The sequence below is a fragment of the Scardinius erythrophthalmus genome (assembly GCF_964197995.2).
Source record: "Scardinius erythrophthalmus genome assembly, chromosome: 3".
Classification (NCBI taxonomy): Eukaryota; Metazoa; Chordata; class Actinopteri; order Cypriniformes; family Leuciscidae; genus Scardinius; species Scardinius erythrophthalmus.
This window is the reverse complement of record NC_138223.1, coordinates 19,435,203-19,462,291: the sequence shown is the minus strand read 5'-3', so window position 1 is coordinate 19,462,291 and position 27,089 is coordinate 19,435,203. Positions and strand designations below refer to the sequence as shown.

At 37.5% G+C, this 27,089-nt stretch overlaps 1 protein-coding gene across 1 annotated transcript in view; it reads left to right on the top strand.

Annotated features, from left to right (window-relative positions):
* The window catches only part of dchs2 (dachsous cadherin-related 2), a gene marked incomplete at both ends in the record, with an annotated part of 57,885 nt that overhangs the window by 17,854 nt on the left and 12,942 nt on the right, over nt 1–27,089 (top strand). Inside the window, 8 exons of the mRNA XM_081360681.1 lie at nt 4,995–6,023; nt 6,427–6,614; nt 7,737–7,833; nt 7,960–8,117; nt 11,601–12,441; nt 13,771–14,010; nt 21,720–21,854; nt 26,694–26,903. Coding sequence (XP_081216807.1) covers nt 4,995–6,023; nt 6,427–6,614; nt 7,737–7,833; nt 7,960–8,117; nt 11,601–12,441; nt 13,771–14,010; nt 21,720–21,854; nt 26,694–26,903 — 2,898 coding nt within the window. The remainder of the gene's footprint in view (nt 1–4,994; nt 6,024–6,426; nt 6,615–7,736; nt 7,834–7,959; nt 8,118–11,600; nt 12,442–13,770; nt 14,011–21,719; nt 21,855–26,693; nt 26,904–27,089) is intronic.

Genomic DNA, 27,089 nt, shown 5'->3' with positions numbered 1-27,089 from the left:
GTAAACAAATCTTGTTTATTGTTAGTTTGTGATAACTAATGCATTAACTAATGTTAGCAATTTAAGCTATTAATGTTAAGAAATGTATATATACAAGTTAACATTTACAAAGATTAACTAATGCTCTATTCAGGGCTTGTTAATTGTTAGTTAATGTCAAAAAATACATTAATGTAACGAGTAAGTAAGCAACACGCACGAACAAGGAATACTACAGTATTTAATTATAAATGCATGAGATCTTTTGATGAACACAGGAGTAAACAACACATTACACATAGACAATAACTGACAACTGATCAAACAGAACTGAGGGTATAATTACACAGGGAATGGAGGGATATCTCGGAGGATAAAACAGAACAGGAATAGAGCTAATTAATAACCAAGATATCTAACTAGAACTCAGGCAGGTACAACAGGAACAGAACACAGAGAAACCAAAACCAAAACAGGTTACACATGACAATTAAAGTCTCACTAGTCAATAATTGTATGCCTTAAAACTCATCTTTGATCACCAAAATGATGTATTTTTTCCTGTGAAAAAGATTTCTTCATGCCTTAGAATAGCTTGAATGTAACTCTACACTCTTGCTTCATTTAGAATACGCAGAACCATGAATATGCAAATAAGCTCCGCCTCCACTCAATCACACAAGCTCAGAATACCTGATCCACTCTGTCAACTTTACTGTAGTAAACGCTGCACAATGGCAAGTGGAAATACTAGTTTAATTCAGCCATATGTTTGAATCAGAAACTGATTCAGAAGAAGTGGAAGAGTGAATTATAGGCTCGTATACAAGTCGATGTATCATAATGGTAATGTGTTTTATGTATCGCTCTCTACAATTTCGGACACATAACGGTAATTAATATGATTAGCCTTTTGCTTGACTACGTTATCAAACAGCTAATAATGTGCTGTTGTAATGTTACACAAACCATGATCCCATTCACCATCTCAGAGTCTGACTGCTTTCTAAAAATCAGTATCCTTAGAAACACTTTGAACAACTTAGAATGTCAGTGGACAAAAGCAAATAATTCATCATAACATTGTAATATACATTAATTAATTCACCCACTATATTGCTAAATGTACCAGATTTTTCATATTAGCAGAAAAATATACCGGGATAACCTGACTTCCCCTGAGACTCCTCTGACATGTTAAAACCCACCTGCATGTTGACATGATTGGTTACAAGGTAGTTTGTGATGTAAGAAACACCGGCGATTTCAAAACCGTGTTTTTGAGACTGGCTTTGGTTCACTGCCATTTAAAGAGAAAATATTCAGCAATGGTGTTGACATGAATTTGCACATGGTTTTTCTTAATAATAAAAACACCACATGTAAGGAACAATTGACGACAGGCCGTTGAATTATTAGAAAAATAATGCACACCCGAGGTGGTAATGCGGTCACGACGCTAATCCAGCTTGCGGGTCAGGGATTAGGTGATCAGAGGGTTAAATATCAGTCTAGTTGACAGGGTTGTTAGGGTAGATAATAAGATTTGCTATGCTTTGTTTCTTTTGGCTCTCTTAGTCTACAATTAAATGTTTTTAGTGAACAGTATCTCCTGCGCAGTAGTTGGCTATGGTATAGGGCAGGGGTCGGCAACCCAAAATGTTGAAAGAGCCATATTGAACCAAAAAAAAAAAAAAAATCTGTCTGGAGCCGCAAAAAAATAAAAGCCTTATATAAGCCTTATAATGAAGGCAACACATGCTGTAAGTGTCTATATTAGCTTTATTAGCCCCCTAGTATCAAAATGATAAGTACATAGCTACAAATATATAATGAGCATTCATGATTAAATGTTTATTTCCCCTGCAGCGCATCCTGGAGAGAATGACGCACCACGTGACTACTCTGCTGTACAATGGTGCTTTAAGTTTAACTTCCATTGTAATTTTAATGTATTATGTTTCATTTTAGTTATTCGTGTATTATTTTTACAACGTTGAAAAACTTTAAGAATGTTTGTCATGTTTTTCCTCCTGTAGAAATTATATTAAAACAAAATTCTTTTTTTCCATTTTCATATTTTTGAAAAAGCTCCAGGGAACCACTAGGGCGGCGCTTAAGAGCCGCATGCGGCTCTAGAGCCGCGGGTTGCCGACCCCCGGTATAGGGTTAATCACACATTCTTAAAGGAACCCCAAAACATATTTTTAGCGCAATTTTCCACTGGACAAAATTGCGATTGTTAACTCATGATTTCTGTTCTGTCTGTGCGCACCAATCTTGCACTTCTATCTACTCCTCAACCAGACCACCTAGAGACTTCGGGTTTTCGGCATTATGTTAAGGAAGGTCTAATCTCGGGAACGCACAAAAAAAATCCAGGAAAAGATTTACTGTCTCTTAGTGTTGTGATCCCATGACGTGAGAAAATTGCGCAAAAACACTCACTGAGTTTTTATTACTTGTTTTGAGATGTGAACAGATATGAACAGGCTGCACATCACTGAAAACACTAAAAGCACTCATACATTTTACCAACAAGTAGAAATTGGTTATTTTTGCAATTTTCTGAGCAATTTTCTGAGCAATTTCCTAATTTCTTCTGGGTTGAAAAGCAAAGTCAGTATAACGTCATGGAATGTGAGGTAGAAGAGTGTATGACTGGCTGGCAACACGATTCTACGTCAACGGTTTCTGAGCGCTTCTCTGCATTATTCATGAGAATTAACTATTTTTTAAGTTTAAGTAATTGTTTGCGTCAGAGTCTGTGAGCTCAAACATATGTAAGTACCGATCTTTTTTACAGCAAGTATTAGGACATGATTGGATAGATGTGAAGGTAATAAGTGACGTCGTAATTGAGTCTTCCTGGCAGAACTTATGCTAAAGTTGTTGGTCAATAAAGCTGTATTCTGTACGTTTTTCTTCCAAATACGATCATTTTGAGCTTCTGGTACGATACTTGGACATTTCGAATCTGGCAAAACTGCTGGGCTGTATTATGCATGAGATCACATTACAGCGGAGAATACAAACAACATGCGGAGTGTGCAGGAGAGCACATTTTTATGGACATATTTCATATACTCTAGAGATCTAAACATGAACCAGCACTGCGTATGAGCACATATTCAATCACGTCTTAATCAAATGTAATATATATGTGCAAATAAGGACACTGATACAGCCGTACGTCTGATCATGAATGCCATGACACAATGGATTATTCTGATACACAGAAGACAATGATGTGTAGACTGACAAATTCAAAGAACAATGGACAAAAAAGTAACTATGCCTTTTATTCTTTATGGATTTCCCTTTAAATGCATAAATAACATTTAAAAGGCATCTAATGTTATCAGATGAATTCCTAACCTGGTATTAATTCTGTTTGGTCAATCCCAATTATCGTAGGCAGAATAAGCAATTTCCGGTCCACATTCATTAATGCAATTGGCCTGTAAGAAGAACATAAATCAGGACTTTTACCTTTCTTTAATATAAGAGAGATGTTAGCTTCTCTAAGGGTCCTTGGTAATTCTTTAACCACAAACAAAATTAATTATATAATTAAACATATTAAGCAATGGGTCTACAAGCAACTCTTGAAACCCCTTAAATAACTCTTTAAAGAACTCCGCAAAACCCATCTGGCCCAGGTGATTTACCATTCTTTAGAGCATTAATAGCATTAATAACCTCCTGTGTAGTAATAGGGCCAATCAGATGTTATTTGGTTTTGCAGTAAGAGTCTACCAGTTTGAATCATAAAATGAAGCATAATGAGTATTGAATCGCTCATTTTAAACACTCCATTCTTGATTTATTAAAGTGATTTGTGATTAGGTTTTGGTTCAGACACATGCAGACACACAAACGTTTAGCCTTCCACTTTAATAGTTGAACAGTAGACAGTCAATTGAGGTTAACGTTTAGATTATCTGATTAACCCTCTCTTCAAGTCAAACGAAGCGCCAGAATTTCTGAGTTTCTGAGTTGGAGAGGGGGGCAGATCCCTTAATCTCTGGAGGCTTTGTTTAGTCCAGCTGTATCAAGGTCTCAACTGCCAAACAATAGGATAACTGCAATACTGCTTTCAATACATATGGCAGGGTTGAGTATGTCAGTATGTTCTAAATTTATAATCATACAGTTTTTGGGAGTTTGACAAAGTTTTATGCGACAGTAAAAAGGTGAAACAAAGGAAGAATTATTGAATGATCTTGACGTAGTTCTTTTAAAATCATAAAGTAGTCACTCTAGTCTCTCTCTCTCTCTCTCTCTCTCTCTCTCTCTCTCTCTCTCTCTCTCTCTCTCTCTCTCTCTCTCTCTCTCTCTCTCTCTCTCTCTCTCTCTCTCTCTCTCTCTCTGAAATGAAAACAAATTAAACTAAAAGTCTATGATAATGAAAACTAAATGAACTAAAGACTGACAGTTCCTGACAGTATTTTTTAGCAATACATTTACCTGTAGTCAGAAACTGACTGTGCAATCAATGCATACTGGGTCATTTTCTTTTTACTGTGATTTTTTTTTTTTTTTTTTACTGTGAATTCACATTATAAAGTTGTCTTTAACCATGCCACTGTAAGAAATATAATTGTTTACCACTGAATTTGTTTTGAAGCCACAATAATGGTGATTAGAGTTCCATTTGCTTGGGATCTTGGACCTTGTATAATATTTCAATACAGCATAATATTTTATGCTGTGCAGGGTGCTTTCATAGTACATATGCACTGCAGAAAGTAATGCAATTATTAACCTGTAATATATTTTTAACAGTGTACTTTTATTGTGTTGGAGCTTATGGTCCTTTTCTGAAAATTCTGCAGAAAGTCTCATTTTGTGTTCCATGGGAAAATTTAAGCAAATGGTTTTGGAATGGCATGTGAGAGAGAATAAGATTGGCAGAATTAAAAATTTTCAACTATGGTCAACTATGCCTTTAACTGTAAAAACTGAATGTCATATTGATGGTATTTTGCTGATATTTGTCTTTCTAATTGCAGATTCAGTGGAGGTAGTCTCATACGTCATATCCTCTGGTGATCTGCAAGGGCTTTTTTCAGTGGATGCTCAGACGGGCATCATCACCACTGCCCGACCCCTGGACCACGAGTCCCTCTCTTATGTTCTTTTGACCATACAATTACACACAGGAACCCATCCTATCTACAGCAGTGTTCAGGTCAATGTTACCATCATTGATGTCAATGACAACCCTCCTGTGTTCCATAAAACCTCAGAACACATCACCATATCCCATAACACCCCTCCAGGAACGGCACTCTTCATTGCACATGCCCATGACAGTGACAGTGGCCTTAATGGCAGAATTCACTATATGTTACGTCCTGAGAGCCACTTGTTTATTATTCACCCAGATCTTGGGACTCTTATGCTGAACGGCAAACTCTCAAGAGATTCCAGCCAATGGTATAAGCTCAGTGTTATAGCTGAGGATGAGGGTCATCCCTCACTGAACTCTACATTAGGGCTTGTGATAGAGATAGACTCATTAGGCTCTGTGCAAGACACGCTAGCCTTTGAAACTTTGGTTTACCAGGTGGAAATCGGAGAAAGTGCTCCAAAAGACACCAGAATGATTCAGGTATGTGCTCACGGAACCAGATCCCAGCATGAAGGGACCCCTGGATCAGAGCCCCCTGTCATCACTTACTCTCTTAAGCCCCTCTCTGGAGTCCCACCTTTCAGGATCCACCCAGAGACTGGTTGGATGTTTGTATCTCACAGTCTGGACTACGAAACTGAACCCATTTATAGATTTTGTGTGTGTGCAAAGGCACATAATAGCAAAACAGAGGCCACAGCAACGGTGGTCGTCATGGTTCAGGATGAGAATGACAACAAGCCAGTGTTCAGTAGGGATGTGTACTTCTTCAGTGTGCAGGAGGAACCGTCACCTCATGGCCTGATTGGAACAGTAAAAGCTACAGACAGAGATTCTCTTAACAATGGAGTGTTGTCCTACATCCTGCTGTCTGATGGAAAATACTTTCACATCAACACCAGAACAGGTCAGAATTACTGTCGAATTAGTGCTGTATTTCATTCAGACTGCTTTGTCAAAATAGCCTTCCAGAAATTCATAAAGCAAAAAAAAAAAAAATTGGTTGAGGCATTGAGTTCTGCTGATATTTCGTGCACAGACTTAGCCAAAGCTTGAAAAGTTGAAAATTGTTCCCTTCATTTTTAACATTATTTTGTATTTTAAAATAAAACTAAAACTGAAGCCGACTGAAATAAAATAAAACTAAGTAATCATATAAAATAAAATAAAATTGTATCTATTTATTTATTTACAGTATTTATTTATTTTTCTAAATTCTGAGAGAAAATTGTTTCCTAGTAAATCTTAAACCTTTTTTTCAGTATATCATTCTCTCTCACTCTGTCTTCTTTCTCTTTCTCTGGCTGTAGGAGAAATCATAAACCTGGTGGCTTTGGATCGTGAGGAGCACGCGCAGCATGTTTTAAGAGTGATGGTCACAGATCAGGGTCGACCTCGTCTCAACACCACCACTATCGTTCGCATCCTTGTCACAGATGTCAATGATAACCCCCCACAATTCACACACCTACCTGCGACTAAAGAGCTAAACGTACAGGTCATAATACTTTTTCTAGAAAACAAAATATACAAAATATAATTGTACATTTTATAATTTTATAATTGAAGTTAAATTAACCTCTGGTTAATTATACATGTCTTGTACATTGACAATTTATGACAGGGATCGGCAACCTTTTTGTCATGTGCCATTTTTAGGTTTCTAGTTAATCACTGACCATTATCACCCCCTCCCCCATGAATAAATGCACATAACCATATTTTAAAAGTTCATAACGGAACAGTTGAAACCTGATGACCAAACATTACTTGATCAATCACAAACATGCTTATTTGATTAGTTACATAGAAATAGTTCAGAACCTTAAATATTACTGAACCCATTTTCCTTTTTTTTTTTATTTGTCAAAATCCTACAAGTTTGTTTGTTTTCAGGCTTAAATTAGACTTTGAATAACCAATTTCCAAAGTGATTTTAAACCCACTATGCCTGAACAGAGTTTGCACATTACCATTATTGTGATGTGTGTGGAATGTTTAATAGGACTCTATATACTTAGTTGAATATCTCCGAAATGTATAGCATTAACTGTTTTTTTCTAAGGGCAATAAACAGCAGAACGGATGTTCTAGTGTAATGTATCTATCTCAAATGTAAGCTGTCAGTCAAACTTGATACATCTGCAGTTTTAATCTGCATCAAGCTTTCAGATGCTCATGATGCGCAGTTGTCTCGCTAATGGTTTGTCAGAGCTGCACGATTTCATTGACTTGTGTAGTTTTATTCTCATACTTTAATAGTATCTCTGTCTCCCAACTTAATAAAATGTCTCTCTTTTTTGCTCATGTGCCAATGTTGGCCTGTGTGCCATAGTTTGCCAACCCCTGATCTATGATGACATGGTATCCTCAAGAACTGTTTCAGTGACATTTTCTACGCAATTCTGAAAGTACATGGATGTCTTTATATTTTAAATGTATACTACCATCAAAAGAATGGGGCCAGTAAGATTATTATTTTTAATTCTATTCAGCAAGGGTGCATTAAATTGATCAAAATTGACAGTAGACATTTTACAGTAGACATTTATAACTTTGGATAGCAGTATCTAACAAATGCATATATGGTATGAAAATATTTATATGGCTTTTTGTGCAGGTCTGGGCAGGCACTCCTGTGAATTCTGTTGTAATCAGTATGTTTGCTAAAGACCTGGATGCTGGAGAGAATGGAACTGTTAAGTTCTCCATGAAAGGTAAACCGATGAGGAGATGACCAGTTATTTTTAATTCATGGCTCATTTATGTTTATATCCCTCTGAATGAAGGAAAACTATATTTGTGATTTAATCTATGTATTGCTTTCTTCCACATTCTTTTAGACAATCAGCTGGGCCACTTTAGTATTGATAGTCATAATGGTGATGTCAAGGTGACATCACGATTCTCCTCAAACACACAGATGCGCTACACCCTGAGAGTGGTTGCCATGGACAATGGGCTTTTTCCTCTGGAGGAAACCGCAGTTGTTCACATACAAGTTAGTGAAGCTGGTTCAGGCATATAACAACACTGTATGTGTCAGAGTAGAGCAGTAGATTTACTTCGATTTTTCTATTCTGTGTACAGTCTAAAGAAAAGTTGCCTCTTAAACTGCAGTCTCATGTATCGTTTATCTGTGAAAATTTGTGAGCTAAATCCATTTATTTAAATGGAAATGGTCCTGATAAGGTATTTAACCTAGTGGATTTCTGATGCAAAAATGTCATGCCAGGTTCAAGTTTGTTGAACTTTGACATGCAAATTTGCAGTGATGCCAAATAACAAGCCTCGTGGTTCGGCGGAGACCTCTGTGTGGGCGGAGATTCGTAACTTAGCAACAAGCTAAAAAAACCACAATGAACGAGACGCTTATTCTGGCAGTGTCTCAGCAAAGAGTATAGAAGTAACAAGAGGCGAAACTCCGTTGCAGTTTTGACAACAGCCACTAGGTGGCGCTTCGGTAGCGCGGCCGCCATTTTGGACTGAACCAACGGCTTTACTGGTAGCACAACTACTGTACAGCATTAACATTATGTCTGAAAATAATTGCAAACAAAGAAAACAGTGTTCTGCCATCAACTGCAACAACTACCAGTGTACAACCAATCAACTAGCATTTCATAGATTCCCCAAAGATCCAGAGAGGTAAAGTAGAAAAGGTTTTATTAACTTTAAAGTGAGCTAACGTCAACGATAACAGGTGCTGTAACGTTAATGTAAGCTATCCCATAACCGCAGTAACAGTTTGCTAACGTTATGTATTTGGTCGAAATTGTCAAGACTCGAAATGGGCTTTTTAAATCGCATACTTTCAGAGATATATGAACACCTAACCTGGCAAATGACCGCTTTATTAATTCATTGTTATCACTAAATTAACCCTTTAACTGTCACCTTTTTTTCGCTTAAACATGAAAATCACTATCCAAACTTAAATGGTTGTAACGTTAGTATGGTTGTAACGTTAATACTATGGTTGGTCTTGTTTTAATTTGTCAGATTATTGTTGAAGTGAAATAAATTATGAAAGTGAAACAGAAAAAAGTTATATAAGTTTGAGTTTATTAAAATGTACAAATTTTAAAATATAATTATTTATATTTTATATAATATATATATATATATATATATATATATATATATATATATATATTACAAAATATATTTTACTCTAGAACTGCAAGAAAATGAAAGCAAAAAATCTGAACAAGTTGTGTTCCACATTTTAGGTTGATATGTTGATATCTCGCTCCCTCACCCTTTCTGCCGTGTGCTCTAACGTTACTGCTACACGGTTTGGAGCTGCGCGCTCTTGCTCGCTCGCTCTAGATTCCGGGTGATTTTAGCTAATTTGCGGGCATCAGGGAGCCGCTATAAATATGCGGGAGACTCCCGGATCTTCCGGGAGACATGGGATGTCTGCTCTAGAGATATTAAAAACTAGAAACTACTTTTTAGTTCATTTAACCGCTTTTGAATTTGAACCGGTATAGTTCAATCCTATGACAGCGGTGTTGCGTTCAGTCCAAGATGGCGGAGCTGCAGCTCTGCGCATGGGTGAGTTTGTTGCAATGGAACGTTCTATTGAGTTTCGCCTCTTGTTACTTCTATACTCTTTGGTCTCAGTCAGTTTTGCAAACTACACTTCAATAGCATTAAATAAGGCAGCACGCTAGATGCTAAATAAAAAAAATATTCCCACTATTCGACACTCATTAGCTACTTTTTTTCTGCTTTAAAAAAATGTTTCCTTAATTTTCCTTATTAGCAGGATTTCTTTTGTAATTTTATCTGGCTCAATCAGACAATTGGTGGTCAGAGTTAGTGTAAATAGCATTTGCCAACATGGTGGGCTATTTTCACTTGGTGTGAATTGACACATATAGATAAAATAATCCAAAATGAAGGCTGTCTGGGAAACATTTATTTATTGTTTAGGTTACACTTTATTTCGATGGTCCACTTTAGACATATAAGTAACTATGGTAATAAGATTGTCCCCACTACTGTTATGCAGTATTCAAAATTATTACACGGCTCTGTGGAATACTTGATTGTGATTGGTCAATCGCGCGGTATTCCCAGATAACAACCGCTGAAAACTGATAAGACAGGCTCATCCGGGTTACTGAAGTCAGCAGCGCTATACGCCTGCTAGGATTTTTTTTTCTTCGTGGAAGTTTTGCATTTGGTGAGCTAACAAAAATATTAAAACAATTTTTTGTGTACAGTTATTTAACTAAGCCATCCAGTATCGTGGACTCGCTCTCTCTTGTTTCATACAAACACAGCTGCTGCCATTTTTTGACTATTGTTTTGTACACTGTTGGATTATAAGATTCAAACAGGTAGCCTATGATTTTAAAACAATTTTTTTTTTTAATCTGAAATCGATATATCTTATCTCCATAATTATTTATGTGGCAAAATGCTGTGTATTGAGTGGTATGACTGTATACCGTATCTCTTAAATGTCCGTCTAGTTTGAACTTGCCACGCTAGCAACTGCTCTCTCCACGGAAGCTTTGAGAATCGCAATTTTTTCGTTTCATACAAAGATCATGATTTTTAGATCACAAATATTTAAAAAAAACGGTTTGAATGAATGATTTAATGACATCAGTGTTTATATCCGAACTATAAACTTTTATCCCAGACCCAGTTATAATATGAATATGTGTTACACAGAAATAATTATACTGTGTTTGTGAAGCTGTTTCATACCTAGACGTGACATGTGCTCTCTCTGGTGTGAATCTGCAGATTTGAATGTAACGAGTAATCGAGCTGCTCTAGTAGACTTAATATCTGCTTACACTTAATTTTGATGGTCCCTCAACAGACATTCTACTGATTATAAGTAACTTTGCAAGCACGGCCGTCCTTAGGGCGGTGCAACTGGTGCATGCCTTAGGGGGCCCCGTGGCAATCGCGAAAGGAACGTGGGGGACCATCACCCCAAACCCCACCCCCGAGGAGGGCCCCACTTCCTCTAACTCGCACTGTCTACAAACAGTCTACTACAGTCTACTAATACTCCAATAAGAGTTAGTAGATATGTAGTTGCAAGGTTACTAGTTAGTAGAGTGTCTAAAGTGCACCATGGAAATAAAGTGTAACCAGTATTTATTATATAATTTGTTTGTTTTCTCTTTTGTCTGCTTTCTTTAACCTGCAAAATTTTGCTGATAAATGATAAATTGACTGCACCTGACATTTAGGTGCTGTGGCATAGTGGTTGAAGATCTAATTAAATATGCTGCATTTTGCATACATTTCCAGAACATAAATCTAAACATAGGATAAACTCAGGTTCAAAATTCTTGTTTCATTTTGTTGACATTTTAGAGTTAAAAGTTTTTAAAGAGGAGATTTTTTAGGATTAAAGTGTTATATAAATCTGGCAAATTTTAAGAATAGTTGTTATATTTTAAAATTAAAACAAAATTTCAAAATTAAACTAAATTTTGTTTTATTACAGGTTTATGTCTTAGACCAACAAAATGGGAACTCTGAGGATTTACAGAGCCTTAAACACTTTACTGTGCAGGAGGACGCCAGACTTGGAACTGCCATTGGAACACTTGGGATTTCTAATACACCTTATACGCAGATACGATATTCTATTGTTGAGGGTGATGGTAGTTTACAGTTTGGCATCAAAAGTGCAAGTGGCGAGCTCTATGTGGCACAACATCTGGACTATGAAGTCACACAGCGTTACTTCTTGGTTGTACGTGCTGAGGCCACCCCCACTTTCAATGTCACTGTATTTGTGGCCATCAGTGTTGTTGATGTCAATGACCACACCCCCTGGTTCCCTGGCAATGACAACTTTGTTGTGTTTGGCGTTTATGAAGATGTTATCAACGGAACAGCAGTGTATGTCTTTAACGCCCATGATGGCGATGGAAGTCTGTGTAACAGTGAGCTTTATTATTCTTTGACCTATGACCCTGACTCTGCCATAGAGGGACTGCCTTTACACATCAACCCTCACACTGGAGTTGTCACAACAAATGGACAGTTGGACCGTGAGCGCACTGAGAGCATTGTATTTAAAGTGACTTCCAGAGACAACGCGGAAGAGCCCAACAATAGGAAACATACATCAGTCATCGGTCAGCTGATTATTTTGGATATCAATGACAACAGCCCCACATTTGTCTCCATGGAAGTAGCTTATGTCTTAGAGGATGCAGAGATGGGACTGTTGGTTCATCATATTATGGCTAAAGATGAAGACGAAGGAAGTAATGGACTCGTCACATACAGTGTTATTTCAGGCAATGAGAAAGGCTACTTTTACATGGAGCACACAGGTAAATATTTTTTTATGGATGGATCATTTTATGGATGCAAATGTAGGTCTAAGAGTTAATCGATTATCGTTGACCCTACCTTTAAAAATTCCTTGATCTTATTTGGCATGATTGATTAGTACACGTTATAAAAAATAAAAATATATATATAAATATATATATATTACTGTTAAATTTTTTATGTTTTAAGTCTCTTGTGCTCACCAAGGCTGGATTTATTTGACCAAAATAAAAGCAGTAAAATTGTTTAATATTATTACAATTAAAAAAATTACTGTATTCTATTTGAATGTACTGTATTTAAGAATGTAAGTTATTCCTGTGATGGCAAAGCTGAAGTTTCAGCATTATTACTCAAGTCTTCAGTGTCACATGAGCCTTCAGAAATTACTCTAATATGCGGAGTTTGTGCTCAAGAAATAATGAGAAAGAAATAATTGTTACGGTAAGTAGACACAGGAGAGGAAGATGGATGGTGAATAGTGATTTATTAATAACAAAGGTGCAAGGATGAGGTGAGCAGGGTAGTGGAGTCCAAAGGGTGATCTTGGCGGAGACACAGAGGAAGGGAAGACGCTGGAGACAGGGAGATCGCTGGAGACAGGAAGATTGCTGAAGACAGGGAGATCGCTGGAGATCGCTGTGTTAACATACGTCTGAATGCTCTAGAGCAGCAAACTTCTGCTTTTATAGAGTTGATCACATGATGATCAATTAATCAAATGCATTTGATTAGCAATGCCTCACTGCTACTTAACACTCTTAAATCCTACGGAAGCAGTAAGAGTGTACTTAGTTTTTCACACAAGGCTTCTCCATTTTGGCCTAGTTTTTTTTTTTATATAAACCATGATACGGTGTAATATGTCATGTGTTATTATTCATCTGAGGTTGTATTTAACATATTTTAAGACCTGCCATGCAAGGACCAGATGATTTTTTATGATGTCCTGATAAAACCATAGAATTCAAAAGGGAGTACTTTCTTTTTCACATGACTATAACACATTTCATACACAATGGTAATTCAAAGTGCTTTACATGAAAAGTATTTTTAAAAAAGAGTTCTCTTATGCGCTGCCCGCCTCTAATGGCTCCCAGAGCCCATCACCCCTAATAGAGTGCATAACCTATGCGCTGTCTGCCTCTGATGGCTTCCAGCGTCGTCCTCTTTACTCCCAAAATAGTGCTTAAACTTTATACACCTGTTGTTACACAGATGTACTGTAGATTTACACCAATTATTTACAGCAAGTCTTATATCTATTATAATATATTATAGAATATATAGAATATTATTATATATAGAATATTTTCTCTCTCTTACAGGACATCTGTACCTGAATTCATCCCTGGATTATGAATCCCAGCATGTCTACATTCTGACTGTCCAGGCTAGAGACAGCGGTGTTCCCTCTATGTCATCCACTCAGACACTCACAGTGGAGGTTTTGGATGTTAATGACCATCCTCCTGTGTTTTTGCATCACATTTACAATAGCACTGTCATGGAGAACAGGGAACCAGGAGAGATCATTGTCACAGTCACTGCAATCGACCTGGATTCAGGTAGGCTACCGGCTTTAAAAACTCATGATGTGACCTTGACAAAATTTCAGCTCAATTTAGTTTTACATTTAACATAGTCAAACATGTATTGCCAGAGAAATAGTAGTTGGTAGTCAAACTGTGGTGGAAATCACCACAAGATGGCAGCATGGTTACTCACAGTTTCCATCATGCCGTTGTCATACCCAGAAACAGCATTGCATAAAGCTTCCATCTTCCCCTTTTTCATGGGTTAATCATTATTGCTAGCCTGACTTCGTCATACTCATATTCTAGTCAGAATGTGAGTCTGATACTGCTCCATAGAGATTTGATTATGGGGCGTGTCTCAACCGAACCAGGAAAAAACAAAACTCTGCACTCAATTGGATAGACCTACAACCAATCAGAGCAACGGAGTAAATGACGCATGTTCTTCATATGATGTTTTATTAACAAAGTTCGGGAGGAGCACGTTCAAATAATCAAGTAATCAATCAACTCATCAAACAATTACCATTTCTACCCTATCAGCATGAGAGGAAGCATATATATATTCACTCTGTCAACTCATCTAACTTCCTTGACAGTTTTCAGCATCCCTCCACCACCCCGACTCCTCACTCTTGGCTTGTTCTTTCACAGCCAGGAATACGGGGGGAGTACTCTGGGTTCGGGCCGAATACCGAGCCCGGAGCCCTCTCCTCGGACAGCACGCCAAATACGCATTTATTCTATCTGACTTATTTGTAAGTGTGAACTCGTGAATCATATTTTCAACCAACAAAATTCCGCGGCTCTCTGTTCCTCTTTTAAAATGAATGGCTACCGAGCCCACAGCCCCCTCTTCTCGGACAGCAAGTCATATACGCATTTATTCTATCTGACTTATTTGTGTGAACTCGTGAAATCTCATATACGCATTTATTCTATCTGACTTATTTGTAAGTGTGAACTCGTGAAATCTCAATTCTCCAGCTGCAGTCGTCTTTGTTGTAAACTAATTCAAATCAAGCGCTCTTTGGTGACGTGGGTAATTACGTAACCACAGATCATCTGTCCATCATCGTTTAAAGTCCGCCCTGGCAATTTGATTGGCTCGGCCTTTTGCAGTCGTCTTTGTTGTAAACTAATTCAAATCAAGCGCTCTTTGGTGACGTGGGTAATTCCGTAACCACAGATCATCTGTCCATCATCGTTTAAAGTCCGCCCTGGCAATTTGATTGGCTCGGCCTTTTGGGAGCCGAGCATAATTACTCCTCAACGGATCGAGTCCAGACCGAACTTCCCGACCAAAAAAAGTTTGTGGCCGGGGTTCGGGCTGGCACCCAGGCTACATTATTGCCTTAGTATCTGAATTTTATAAGGCTGTCTCACCTGCCTAAAGTAAGCCTTATATTTCTCTTAATTATCTTTTAGCTTTTGTCAATTGCAGGGTTGCCATCTTAGGTTGCCTGGCTGGAGTGAGATTTTTATGACAAGGGCTGAATTAATGACACACACACAATTGATGTTTTAAAGATCCAAAAGTTAATTTCTAATTTCATCTTAATAATGCAAATTACTAATACTGCATTAGTAATTCTTCTGTTCGCTTCGTCTGTTTGACACTCTGTAGTTTGGTTCGGCTATACTTGGTTATTCCAAACTGTTGTGAAATGGAAATGTGTACATAATGTAGGCGGTGATTCAAAATTAAACTCTCTGAACATGTCCCTTCAATGCTCAACACAAATTGGTTTGTGACCTTTGATCAATGGCTTCTGCCATTTTAAATGCATCTTTTATCTTACAAATGCGTTTTTCACTTCTGTAAGTGATGTTATGAAGTGATTGAGGTTCTGCATACCACAGCACATACTATTGACACAATATTGCCAAAAGTTTTGGGACGTCTGCCTTTACATGCACATGAACTTTAATGGCATCCCATTCTTAATCCGTAGGGTTTAATATGGAGTTGGCCCACCCTTTGCAGCTATAACAGCTTCAACTCTTCTGTTTATGGGAATTTTTGACCATTCTCCTAGAAGCGCATTAGTGAGGTCAGGCACTGATGTTGGACGAGAAGGCCTGGCTCGCAGTCTCTGCTCTAATTCATCCCAAAGGTGTTCTATCGGGTGCAGGCCAGTCAAGTTCCTCCACACCAAACTCAACTCAACCATGTCTTTATGGACCTTGCTTTGTACACTGGTGCGCAGTCATGTTGGAACAGGAAGGGGCCATCCCCAAACTGTTCCCACAAAGTTGGGAGCATGGAATTGTCCAAAATATCTTGGTATGCTGAAGCATTAAGAGTTAATTTCACTGGAACTAAGGGGCCAAGGCCAACCCCTGAAGAACAACCCCACACCATAATCCCCCCTCCACCAAACTTTATACTTGGCACAATGCAGTCAGGCAAGTACCGTTCTCCTGGCAACCGCCAAACCCAGACTCGTCAGTCGAATTGCCAGACAGAGAAGCGTGATTCGTCACTCCAGAGAACACGTCCCCACGGCTCTAGTCAAGAGTCAAGTGGCGGCATGCTTTACATCACTGCATCTGACGCTTTGCATTGCACTTGGTGATGTAAGGCTTGGATGCAGCTGCTCGGCCATGGAAACCCATTCCATGAAGCTCTCTACACTCTGTTCTTGTGCTAATCTGAAGGCCACATGAAGTTTGTAGGTCTGTAGCTATTGACTCTGCATAAAGTTGCCGACTTCTGCGCACTGTGTGCCTCAGCATGCGCTGACCCCGCTTTGTGATTTTACGTGTCCTACCACTTCGTGGCTGAGTTCGTGTTGATCCCAATTGCTTGATTTGCTTCCATTTTATTATAATACCACTAACAGTTGACCGTGGAATATTTAGTAGTGTTGAAATTTCACAAATGGACGTATTGCACAGGTAGCAACCTATGACAGTGCCACGCTTGAATATACTGAGCTCTTGGGAGTGACCCATTCTTTCACAAATGTTTGTAGAAGAAGTCTGCATGCCTAGGTGCTTGATTTTACACAACTGTGGCCGTGAAAGTGCTTGGAACACCTGAATTCAATGATTTCGAGGGGTGTCCCAATACTTTTGGCAATATAGTGTATATTCAGCTAGTCCACAATGACATTATTACTTGTCTGGCTTGTGCGAAATTCACTGGCCAAATTAAAACATGCATTTCCCTGGCACAAACACTCTTCATGTTCTTTATGTTTGTTCATGTTTTCTGTCACTTTAGCCTCTTTGCAAAGAATATCTGTGTTAGACCAAACAAGTCCTGTGCTGGTCAGAAAATCCCATCTTCCAATTTATTTTGTGTTGTTTTGTTATTTGACGTGACTTGTGATATTTACTTGGGTTTTACACATAATGAGGTATACATTTCTGTAACAGTAGCCTGCAAAAACCTCCATGTAGCAAAACATGTCAGCACTTGTAACTTGAGGTTGTAGATTTCTTTTTATATTTGTTCATCATGATTTCAGTCTAAAAGTCCAGATGGCCTTGGTCATCAGACTCGAAATTTATTTAGTTAGCAGACTGCTGTTAAAAACATACATCCACCTGAATTATGTTTCGTCGAAGTTGATTGCTAACATAAATCAACGGGTCTTTGTGTTCTTTTTCGCACGGCGTGTGTTATTCTGTGCGTCTTGTACCTAGTCCAAATATTCACAAATCTACCAGGCCCTTTTAAAATACCTCAGCCTCAATATCAGTGTCTGCCTGTCTCTGTGTTTCTGACGTTATCCTAGAACAGCAGTCAGGCCTCCTGCAGGATATTTGAAATTGTGTGTGATGATTCACTAACTCAAGCCATCTGTGCTAATAAAGGCTGGTTATTTTTTCTCCCAGAATTCACTCCTTTCAGCAGTGTGGTCTATGGTTTGTTCTTAGATTTTATCTTCCATTGCGTTAAACCTCACAAAACCACAGTGCCAAATGTTCATCAGATGAAGATTGATACTGTTAGTAATTGATTCAACTATCTCTTACTTTTGCATTAATTGTTTGATTTTAGTACACTCATAAAGCTGATATATGATGTTTTTGGCTGCTGGTGAAGTTTCCAGCATACGAGTGTGTCTGTTTGAGTGTGTGTATGAGGGTCAATGATTTTTTTATTAATTTATTTAAAAATATATTACTGTAACAGTAACATTTTAAATTTGGAATTAAAATTCATGTTTACATTTTTGGGAAGGGAAACCTCCTTATGTTTGCCATAATATGTAACATTACTCTGATGAAGAGAAGGCGAGAGCTGTAGCAGATGTACAGAAGCAGAAGTTGTTAAATCAAACAAAAGAACAAAAAGAAAAACAAGAAATAAATGAAACTGTGAAGTAACCACAACCACAATGAATGAACTGAGAGAACTGAAGGCCTTAAGTAATGGAATTCAATACAAACCAGGTGTGAACTAATCAGTGAAATAATGAATTACCGTGACAGCCAAACAAAAAAAGGAAGAACACACCGGAATTAAGGAAAACAAACTAAAAGTCATTGAAAATTAAACCAAAACACCAACTTAATGTGACAATCTTAATAATAATGTTATTTTTATTTCTTTGACAAGCATTTTAATTTTTAACAAAAGTGCTTATTAGTATTTGGAAAAACTTTCATAAAATCAAAGACAAGGTGTCAAGGTCAATACATCTGTTAAAATATCAGTTAATTTGACTTTTTAAGACAAGGCAAGGTTAGTTCTAAATTGGTTCTAAATTGTCCTGTGGTGCGACTCAAAAACATGAAGATATAAATTAATTACAATTGTAAAAAAATACATTTTACCGTGAAAAAATATAATATAAATAAAATTGAATATAAATAATGACTGAGATGTGTATGTGTCACAGCATGGTTGTAGCAAAGGTCTTATTAATTAACAAAATCAGAATAGCAAAACTCTCAGAATTTTCTCAGAACTTTTTCAGTAAATTCAGGCAGAACAACCTTAAACAGACAAACAAGAACAACTGGAACTGGGGGCAATATATACACAGAGAAACTCTACGAGACTAAAAGGACTAAATGAGATTATTAAAGGAGAACTCCGGTCAATTTTAACATTGAGCTCATTTTTTTGTACATTTGGAGTGCTGTCAATACAGAGAACAACGACAAAAATCGGTGTTGCCTACACCGAGTTATCCTCTTTTTAAAATTGCACCCTGTTGACTTAAATGGGGCAAGTTTTAAACCTGCTTTTAGCCTCTTAACATTCTTGATGTGTCAATACAAGTGCATAGGTCACGTGAGTGATTCCTTCTGAGTGAACGTGGGTCAATCTGACTGCAGTAGATGTGAAAGATATGGATAAAAATGATATTTATTTAGCCAGCGCTCATACCTGTATTTACATCCTGTTTTCGGTCAAAGTCCATAGTAATCGATTATCGAGTTCACGCGCATGATCATAGGTACTAAACCAATGCGCGTGAACTCGACAATCGATTACTATGGACTTTGACCGAAAACAGGATGTAAACACAGGTATTTGCGCTGGCTTAAATAACATCATTTTTATTCATATCTTTCACATCTACTGCGGTCAGATTCACCATGTTCACTCTGAAGGAATCACTCACATGACCTGTGCACTTGTAATGACACATCAAGGATGTTAAGAGGCTAAAAGCAGGTTTAAAACTTGCCCCATTGAAGTCAACAGGGTGCAAATTTTAAAAAGAGGATAACTCGGTGTAGGCAACACCGATTTTTGTCGTTGTTCTCTGTATTGACAGCACTCCAAATGTACAAAAAAATGAGCTCAATGTTAAAATTGACCGGAGTTCTCCTTTAACTAGACACAGGTATAACAAATGAGGGCAAATCAAAAACCATGGCAACTAATGACTAAGGCTAATGACTACGATTTTTTGCATATCCGACTGAAATCCAATCAGACTTAGCAAGTGTGAATGGCAAAAAAATCACATAAAATGCGACTTTTACAAATCCGTTTCGAGCTACATTCATATGTGGTTTGAAAACCTATTCAAATTGCATTTCTGGAAATCCGTTTCAATCTGGCTGCTCTGATCAGATTTCGCATGGTTTATGTGACTTTCTCACGCCACGTAAAATGTAAACGTCAGCCACTGTTAAAGGAAACATGCTGAAAGTCACTGCAGAAAGTGTTGTTGCAAAGTGCCGGATAAGCAGAAAATGACTATACACTGTAACGGAGACATGTTTTGAAGCCGGCAGAAACAACAGCATGGAATAAAGCCACGCATACCAGCCTCATACTACGTTTTCTCCACTGCCTCATAAGACCCAGTAGTCCAGCGCAGCGGCTACTTATTGTCATGTTGTAAATAAGACAACACCTGTATTGCAAACCCCTCCATGTTGCGGTTGTTGTTGTGGTTTTTGGCATATACCTACCAAAGCAACGTCATATAAACCAATTCAGATAATTCAGAAAAGAAAAGAGCAGCATGGACACACAGATCGGCTCTGAACAGTTGCGATACATAATGTGGACGACTATAATTTTAGATCAGATTCCAATCGGATACACAAGTAATCGGATTTGGACTGACAGTGTGAATGCAGCCTAAGACACAGGAAACATGAACTAACTCAGAATACTGAACAGGTAACAGCAAAAATTAAATAAGATCAAACCCTGAACATACGTGACAGTACACTAGTTAATATTTATACTTAAAATAAAATTTCAACCTTTTTTGTTGATAATGGTTGAGAGTTTTTTTTTAAAACCTCTATGAAACCAGCATAAATACAAAAAAGTACATTTCCTAGCACTTCTGATTTAAGCTAGATTTTTAATCGTTTTAATCTCTTCTATTTTTTTTTCTTTTTTTTTCTTTTCTTTGTCTACACTCCTGTTTGTCATTGACCCATGCCTGTATGTATCAGTATGTGTGTCTAAATGAGTGTCACTGTGTGGGCAAACTGGCTGCGTCCGAAATCACATACTCTCTTGAGTAGGTACTTATTTTGAATAAGTAATTACGTATAAGTAAAATACAATCAGACATTTTTTGGTCCCCATGAGAAAAACAGCTTATAAATCATATTGGTGATGTTTTTTAAAAATGTTAAAAGAAAGTGGGTTTTTTTTTTTGTTTTTTTTTTGTGATGTGTATGTTAGGGGATAAGGTTATTGTAAGGGAATAGAACAAATAGTTTGTTCAGTATAAAAATCATTATATCTATGGAAAGTCCCCATAAAACATGAAAACACAACGTACGTGTGTGTGTGTGTGTGTGTGTGTGTGTGTGTGTGTGTGTGTGTGTGTGTGTGTGTGTGTGTGTGTGTGTGTGTGTGTGTGTGTGTGTGTGTGTGTGTGTGTGTGTGTGTGTGTGTGTGTGTGTGTGTGTGTTTATGTTAGGCAATTTAGGATTTAAGGATTTAATTGAACCGGCCTTTTTTTTTTTTTCGTGTTGTTTTCAATTCAGAGATCAGATAAGAAGCTCATAAATAGCACTTTGCTGGACAGGAGAGTAAATAGACCTTATTCAGCTGTCAAATACTCGTCACAGCTCAACTCTCCTACATTTGTTGGAACGCGCAACACAAACGTGGAGGAAGGCACACATTAAAAAGGCAATTACTACTAGTACAATAGTACGTCAACTCTCTGTCATGACGTCATGCAATCAGAATCAGAAGATGTTGGGGCAACTTCTTGTAGACAAACAGATTTCCTGGTCTGATATCCAATCTGTGAAGAGTTGTATGAAGAGTATGTGTGTGTTTCCCACAGAGGTGAATTCTGCTATTAGCTACAGCTTGTTACCCGGTCCTGGATATGAGCTCTTCGCGATAAACACTCACACGGGCCAGATCAGCACCTCCACTCGGCTAGACAGAGAGATCCAATCCAGGTTTACTCTCAGAGGTGAGATCTTCCATCTGGCTGAATCCTTCCTCCCTGTCCTTCCTAAACCTTTTTTTTTTTTTTTTTTTTTTGATGTTTGAGTGTTCAGAATCTAGAACACACTATTTAAGTTATATACTGTTTAGCAATTATTGAATATTATGAACTCGCTCGGTCACACTGTCTATTCAAACTTGCTTCTAAAAATTAGACACTGAAGGCCATGATCTATATGAGCTTTTTTAGTGGTAGGTAGGATTATTGATTGACAAAGATAAATTTAACAGCTAATTTTTTTTTGCTGTATTAATATTATTTGTAGAATTATATGGTTTGGAATAGGACTATTAGCATGGTAAATGGTTTCAGATGTTTTACAAGTCAGTGTTTGCTTTCAGAGTGTAATGGGTAATTATAGCTAATCATCAAATACAATAACAGAAATCTGTAGGATAACATTAAGATGGTAAGGCAGTTTTAAAATGATTATTGTTAAACACAAATGCAAATATCAAGCCACAGTGTTATTTTAGAACAGGGGTTCCCAGTTCCAGTCCTCGCGGTTCTTTGCTCGGCACAGTATGTCTGAATCCGAAATCGCCCCCTATACCCTCAAATATCAAATTTCATTCCCACATTGCACTGCAATACCGAGTGTACAACCGATGTATGCTCAGCGACTGTCCAAATTCGCTCACTTTTTTATTCACTCCTTCAAGTAAACAGTATTAGTGGACTAATGTAGGGAATAGTGAATGAGGGTTTAGGGGGTGATTTCAGATTCAGATCATCAGCTCGTTAGAATAGAGCTCCATGAACTCAGATGCATCCCGATTGACAGGGTCCCTATGCAGTGTTCACTGCTCCCTACATAATAATATAATATAAATTCCCTGTTAATTGTCACCCCCCTTTTTTTGAGTAGACATGAAAATGCACATTTCGAACTTAAATGTTTGTAATTAATGAATGCTTTGGAGTATAGATGTACAATTGGTCTTGTTTTAAAGAAGACATTTGGCAGATTTTTGTAGAAGTGAAATAAATTAAGAAAGTGAAAGAAAAAAAGTTATAGAAGTTTGAGTTTATGGAAATGTACAATGTAAAAAAAAATATTCATATTTTATATAAAATATGTATTTTTAAAACCTGGGCGACTCTAAAACTGCAAAAAAAAAAAAATCAAAGTCAAAAATCTGAACCAGCTGTGTTTCAAAATTTAGGTTGATATCTCAAAAAATGAGCTTTCAGTAAGATTTTGTTTGGGCGCAGTACCAAACTTTTTCACTAGGTGACAACCAGACTCCATTACTGCCCATATAAGGGCGCCTCCATTTCCATATGTGGTTTGAGTGATCTGAACCATTATTTCCACAATTTTCATACAATTTATGAAGTAGACATTCTATTCAGAAGTAATATGGGAAGTTGATATGAATTCAACCTCTAAGAAACACATAAAAAGAACACGTATGTGTGCTATAGCTTGCTGCCACATCACAAATGGTGATTCTTGAATTCTTGTTGCAAATTGATCAATTACGGCTCCTCTGTAATTTATTTTGAAAATCAGTCACCAAATATGAAAACTAGAGATTATAAGCTTTCAAATGATATATAGTTTGTCAAGATTAGTTTAGGTTTAGTATAGGATATTACTGTTTTAAATATGTAATGGCTTTGGGCCCACCGGTGGGCCCGTGACAGTTAACAGGTTTTATACATGTGTTACAATCCCTATGGGGGAATCAAGGGGTAAAGGTGAGGTATACAGGCAAAGGACGCAAGTCTGAACTGAGTTGCAAACAAACAATATATTTACAGTATGTTAAAAGGGGTGGTTGATTATGATTTCACTTTTCTAACTTTAGTTAGTGTGTAATGTTGCTGTTTGTGCATAAACAACATCTGCAACGCCCAAAGTTCAAAGCAAAGGAAGATATTTGCTTTTAAAGAAATCGTTTTTTAAGGACTACAACGAACAGCTGGTAGGGACTACACAACATTCCTCCCGGGTTAGTGACATCACCAACCCTAAAATATACATAAACCCACCCCTGGGAACACGCAGTCCATGTTGAGAAGAGGAAGAATTGTTGTAGTAGAGTACATTTGTGAGTCTGCTCAAGCACAAATGCAATAGCATGTCACTCTGTAGGCATCTTACAACAGGTCTCACGCGAGCGATTTTATAGATAAGCATGACAGAATATGCTAATTAAAGACTTGAAGATAGTTAACTCCAGATCAACAACATAAATTCATCAACTAACTATTAAGAAATGTCCTGTTGCATTCTACATGTTGTCACTTCTTCTTGAGTCGTTCCATCATTGTCCGACTCCAGTTTAAACATAAAAGGCAGAACAGTTTCTGACATTTCAGTGCATGTCTGTGTGAGGTAATAGAAGATGGTGTGTAAGCACACACATGAGCTCTTGAAGCTCCACTCTCTGTGCCGGGATCAGCAGCTCGTTTGCATTTAAAGGGACACACGCAAAATGACATGTTTTAGCTCACCCTCAAAAGGGACCATTTTAATATGCTGTAAAAAATAATCTGTGGGGTATTTTGAGCTAAAACTTCACATACACACTCTGGGTACATCAGAGACTTATTTTACATCTTGTGAAAAGGGGCATTATACAACCCCTTTAAGGTGTGAGAGTAGCACGTGAAGGGAAAATATATTTACAATAAAGAAATAAACACTATAATATAGATACTATTTATTCATATATACAAAAAAGTATGAATGGAAGGGCAAGTTACAAACGAGTAAGACAAATTGGGATGGGGAAGAGAATTGGAGAAGGGACACGGGCGGCATCCAAATCAAAGAAATAATCAAAACCAAAATCCAAACTACCTTACAGAACAACCTCTAACCTAACTTCAAAAAGAATATAACAAAAGAAAATGGATCTTCATGTCTCAGACAGACCTACCTGCCCTACACTAAGCTAGCCAAAAGCAAAAATACAGTGGGTGGAGCTCGCCCCTAACCGAGTGATCCTATTACAGAGTGAAATTCCTTACGTGTGCACAATGTTTGTCGTGCGACATGCTTACGTGTCCCTTTCTCTAACCTCAAGTATGACCAGTGCATAGTAACGAGAGGTAACACGAATGGAGAGGATGTACAGTTACACAAACTGGGAGCATACAATTACCAAACACTAAAACACACACAAATAGAGGCTATCACACAAAACATAGTTTCAGGATCTCTGGCAGAATCTAAAGATCTCTGATGTATAATACATCCATATACATATTAATTATAAATTTCACTTAATCTAATCTGTCAAACTTAAAAGCCCTAAACTGAATGATAAGTGTATGTTGCGATATTTAAAGGTTGTCTAAGCGATCCCGGGAGACGTTTCTTCTTGTTGACATTCGAATTATTGTCAAACAAATCGGAGGCTAGCTAGACCCTCCCTCCTCCTCATCCGCGCACTAACCCCCGAACCCCACCCCCACATCATTCTTGTCGGTTATTGGCTGGAACACTTTGTTGTGTTTCGTGCTGCGGGTCGCTCTGTTTGTTGCTCAGTTTGTTTTTGTTGCAGTTTGTGGAGCCTGTGGTGTCTACAGAGACCGCGTTTTTTTACAGTGTGTTCAGGGGACAGGCAGCTAGCAGATAGTGAGGAGATGTTTGCGGTATGTGACAAAAAATGTTTTGGCCTAAAAAACGCGTGACATGACTTAGAGCACCTTTAATATAAAAATAAAAAAAAATTGGTTATTTTTCTTTTTATCTTATTTAACCCGTAATCATTACAATTGACCTGTATAACTCTTGCATCTCACACACTTTACAACCGTGAACAGCCGCATACAAACACACCTGCTCAGATGGGGATCTTAAGATCTCGAAATACCCTTTTAAGTCAGGGTTAGCAGTGCACATATGGTCGAATGGATCCCACCCCTCAAGTGAGTGTGTCACGGAACACTAAACGAGAGACGAGGATTCAAGTGCAGAGGAGATTAAATAAACAAACACAGACGAAGTACAAAAACTCAGAACTCAGGTATCCAACAGACAGGAACATCAAGGACAGGTAACTCGGACAACGAACCAGCACAAGACTACAAACACAAGGAAGCTAAATAGGGGAACAAACAAAGGAGGGTAACGAGACAGACAGGTGGGACAAATTAACCAATAATCACATAACAAGATGGGAGGGGCTAGACAATAGACAGGAGAGCACATGGCACAAAACAACAAACACCCATGTGCAGCACAAGACAGGACAGACATGTGACAGAGTGTGTCAGATAAGAGAGACACAAAATGTGCAGAGCGGGGAGGCACAAGGACTGGAATTGGGAACCCCTGATTTTTAACTGGTTATATAACTCTGGTCTGACCCCTAAACCTGCACAGTGCTGGGGGTACTTCAGGACCAGGCTTAGGAACCACTGTTTTAGAATATTTTTTATACTATTATAGTTTTTATTAATAATTTGAATTAGTTACATTTTTATATTTTCCTTTTTTCAATTTAATTTCAGTTATAGTTTTAGTAATTTGTTGTCTTTTGTATATAGTTTTTATTTATTTATTTTTTTCCAGCTTTTTAGTTATTTTAGTACATAAAGTTGAACTGAAAATTGGAAATGTTTTTTTTATATAGTTTTAGTTTTAGTTCACCATGATAACCCTGTCAAGCCTTTTTTTATTTATTTAAAGATATTTGCACAATATTTTTAATAATCTGTAATTGCATGTTCATTAAAAATACTTTAACCACTGGAATTTTAAGTGCTGTTGCAACCTTCACTTGTCAATGGTTCCCTGTTTATAAAACCTGGTCACCTCCTTATGTGTTTTTGAATGCTTTACAGTTCAAGCAGAGGACAGTGGGACTCTGTCTCTCTCCGGCACTGCAACAGTCCTGTGCTTCATCCTGGATGATAATGACAACACTCCAGAAATCTCTCAGCCTGATTTGCACATAGTTATCCCAGAGAACTTGCCTCCTGGAGTCATTCACATCATCCAGGCCTCAGATGTTGATAATGGACTAAATGGAACTATTCAGTATTCCATAGAAGGTAAGTAAATTCATCTGTTCTTCACATTATTGACATTTACTGATTTTACATCTAACTGCTTTATTACATTTTATGCATTGATATAAGGGATTAGTAAACAAAATGTTTTTAATTTTAACTCTGAGTAGAAACAATACTTATATTATAAATAATAATTCCCATTCTGGAATTCCATAACCTACTTTC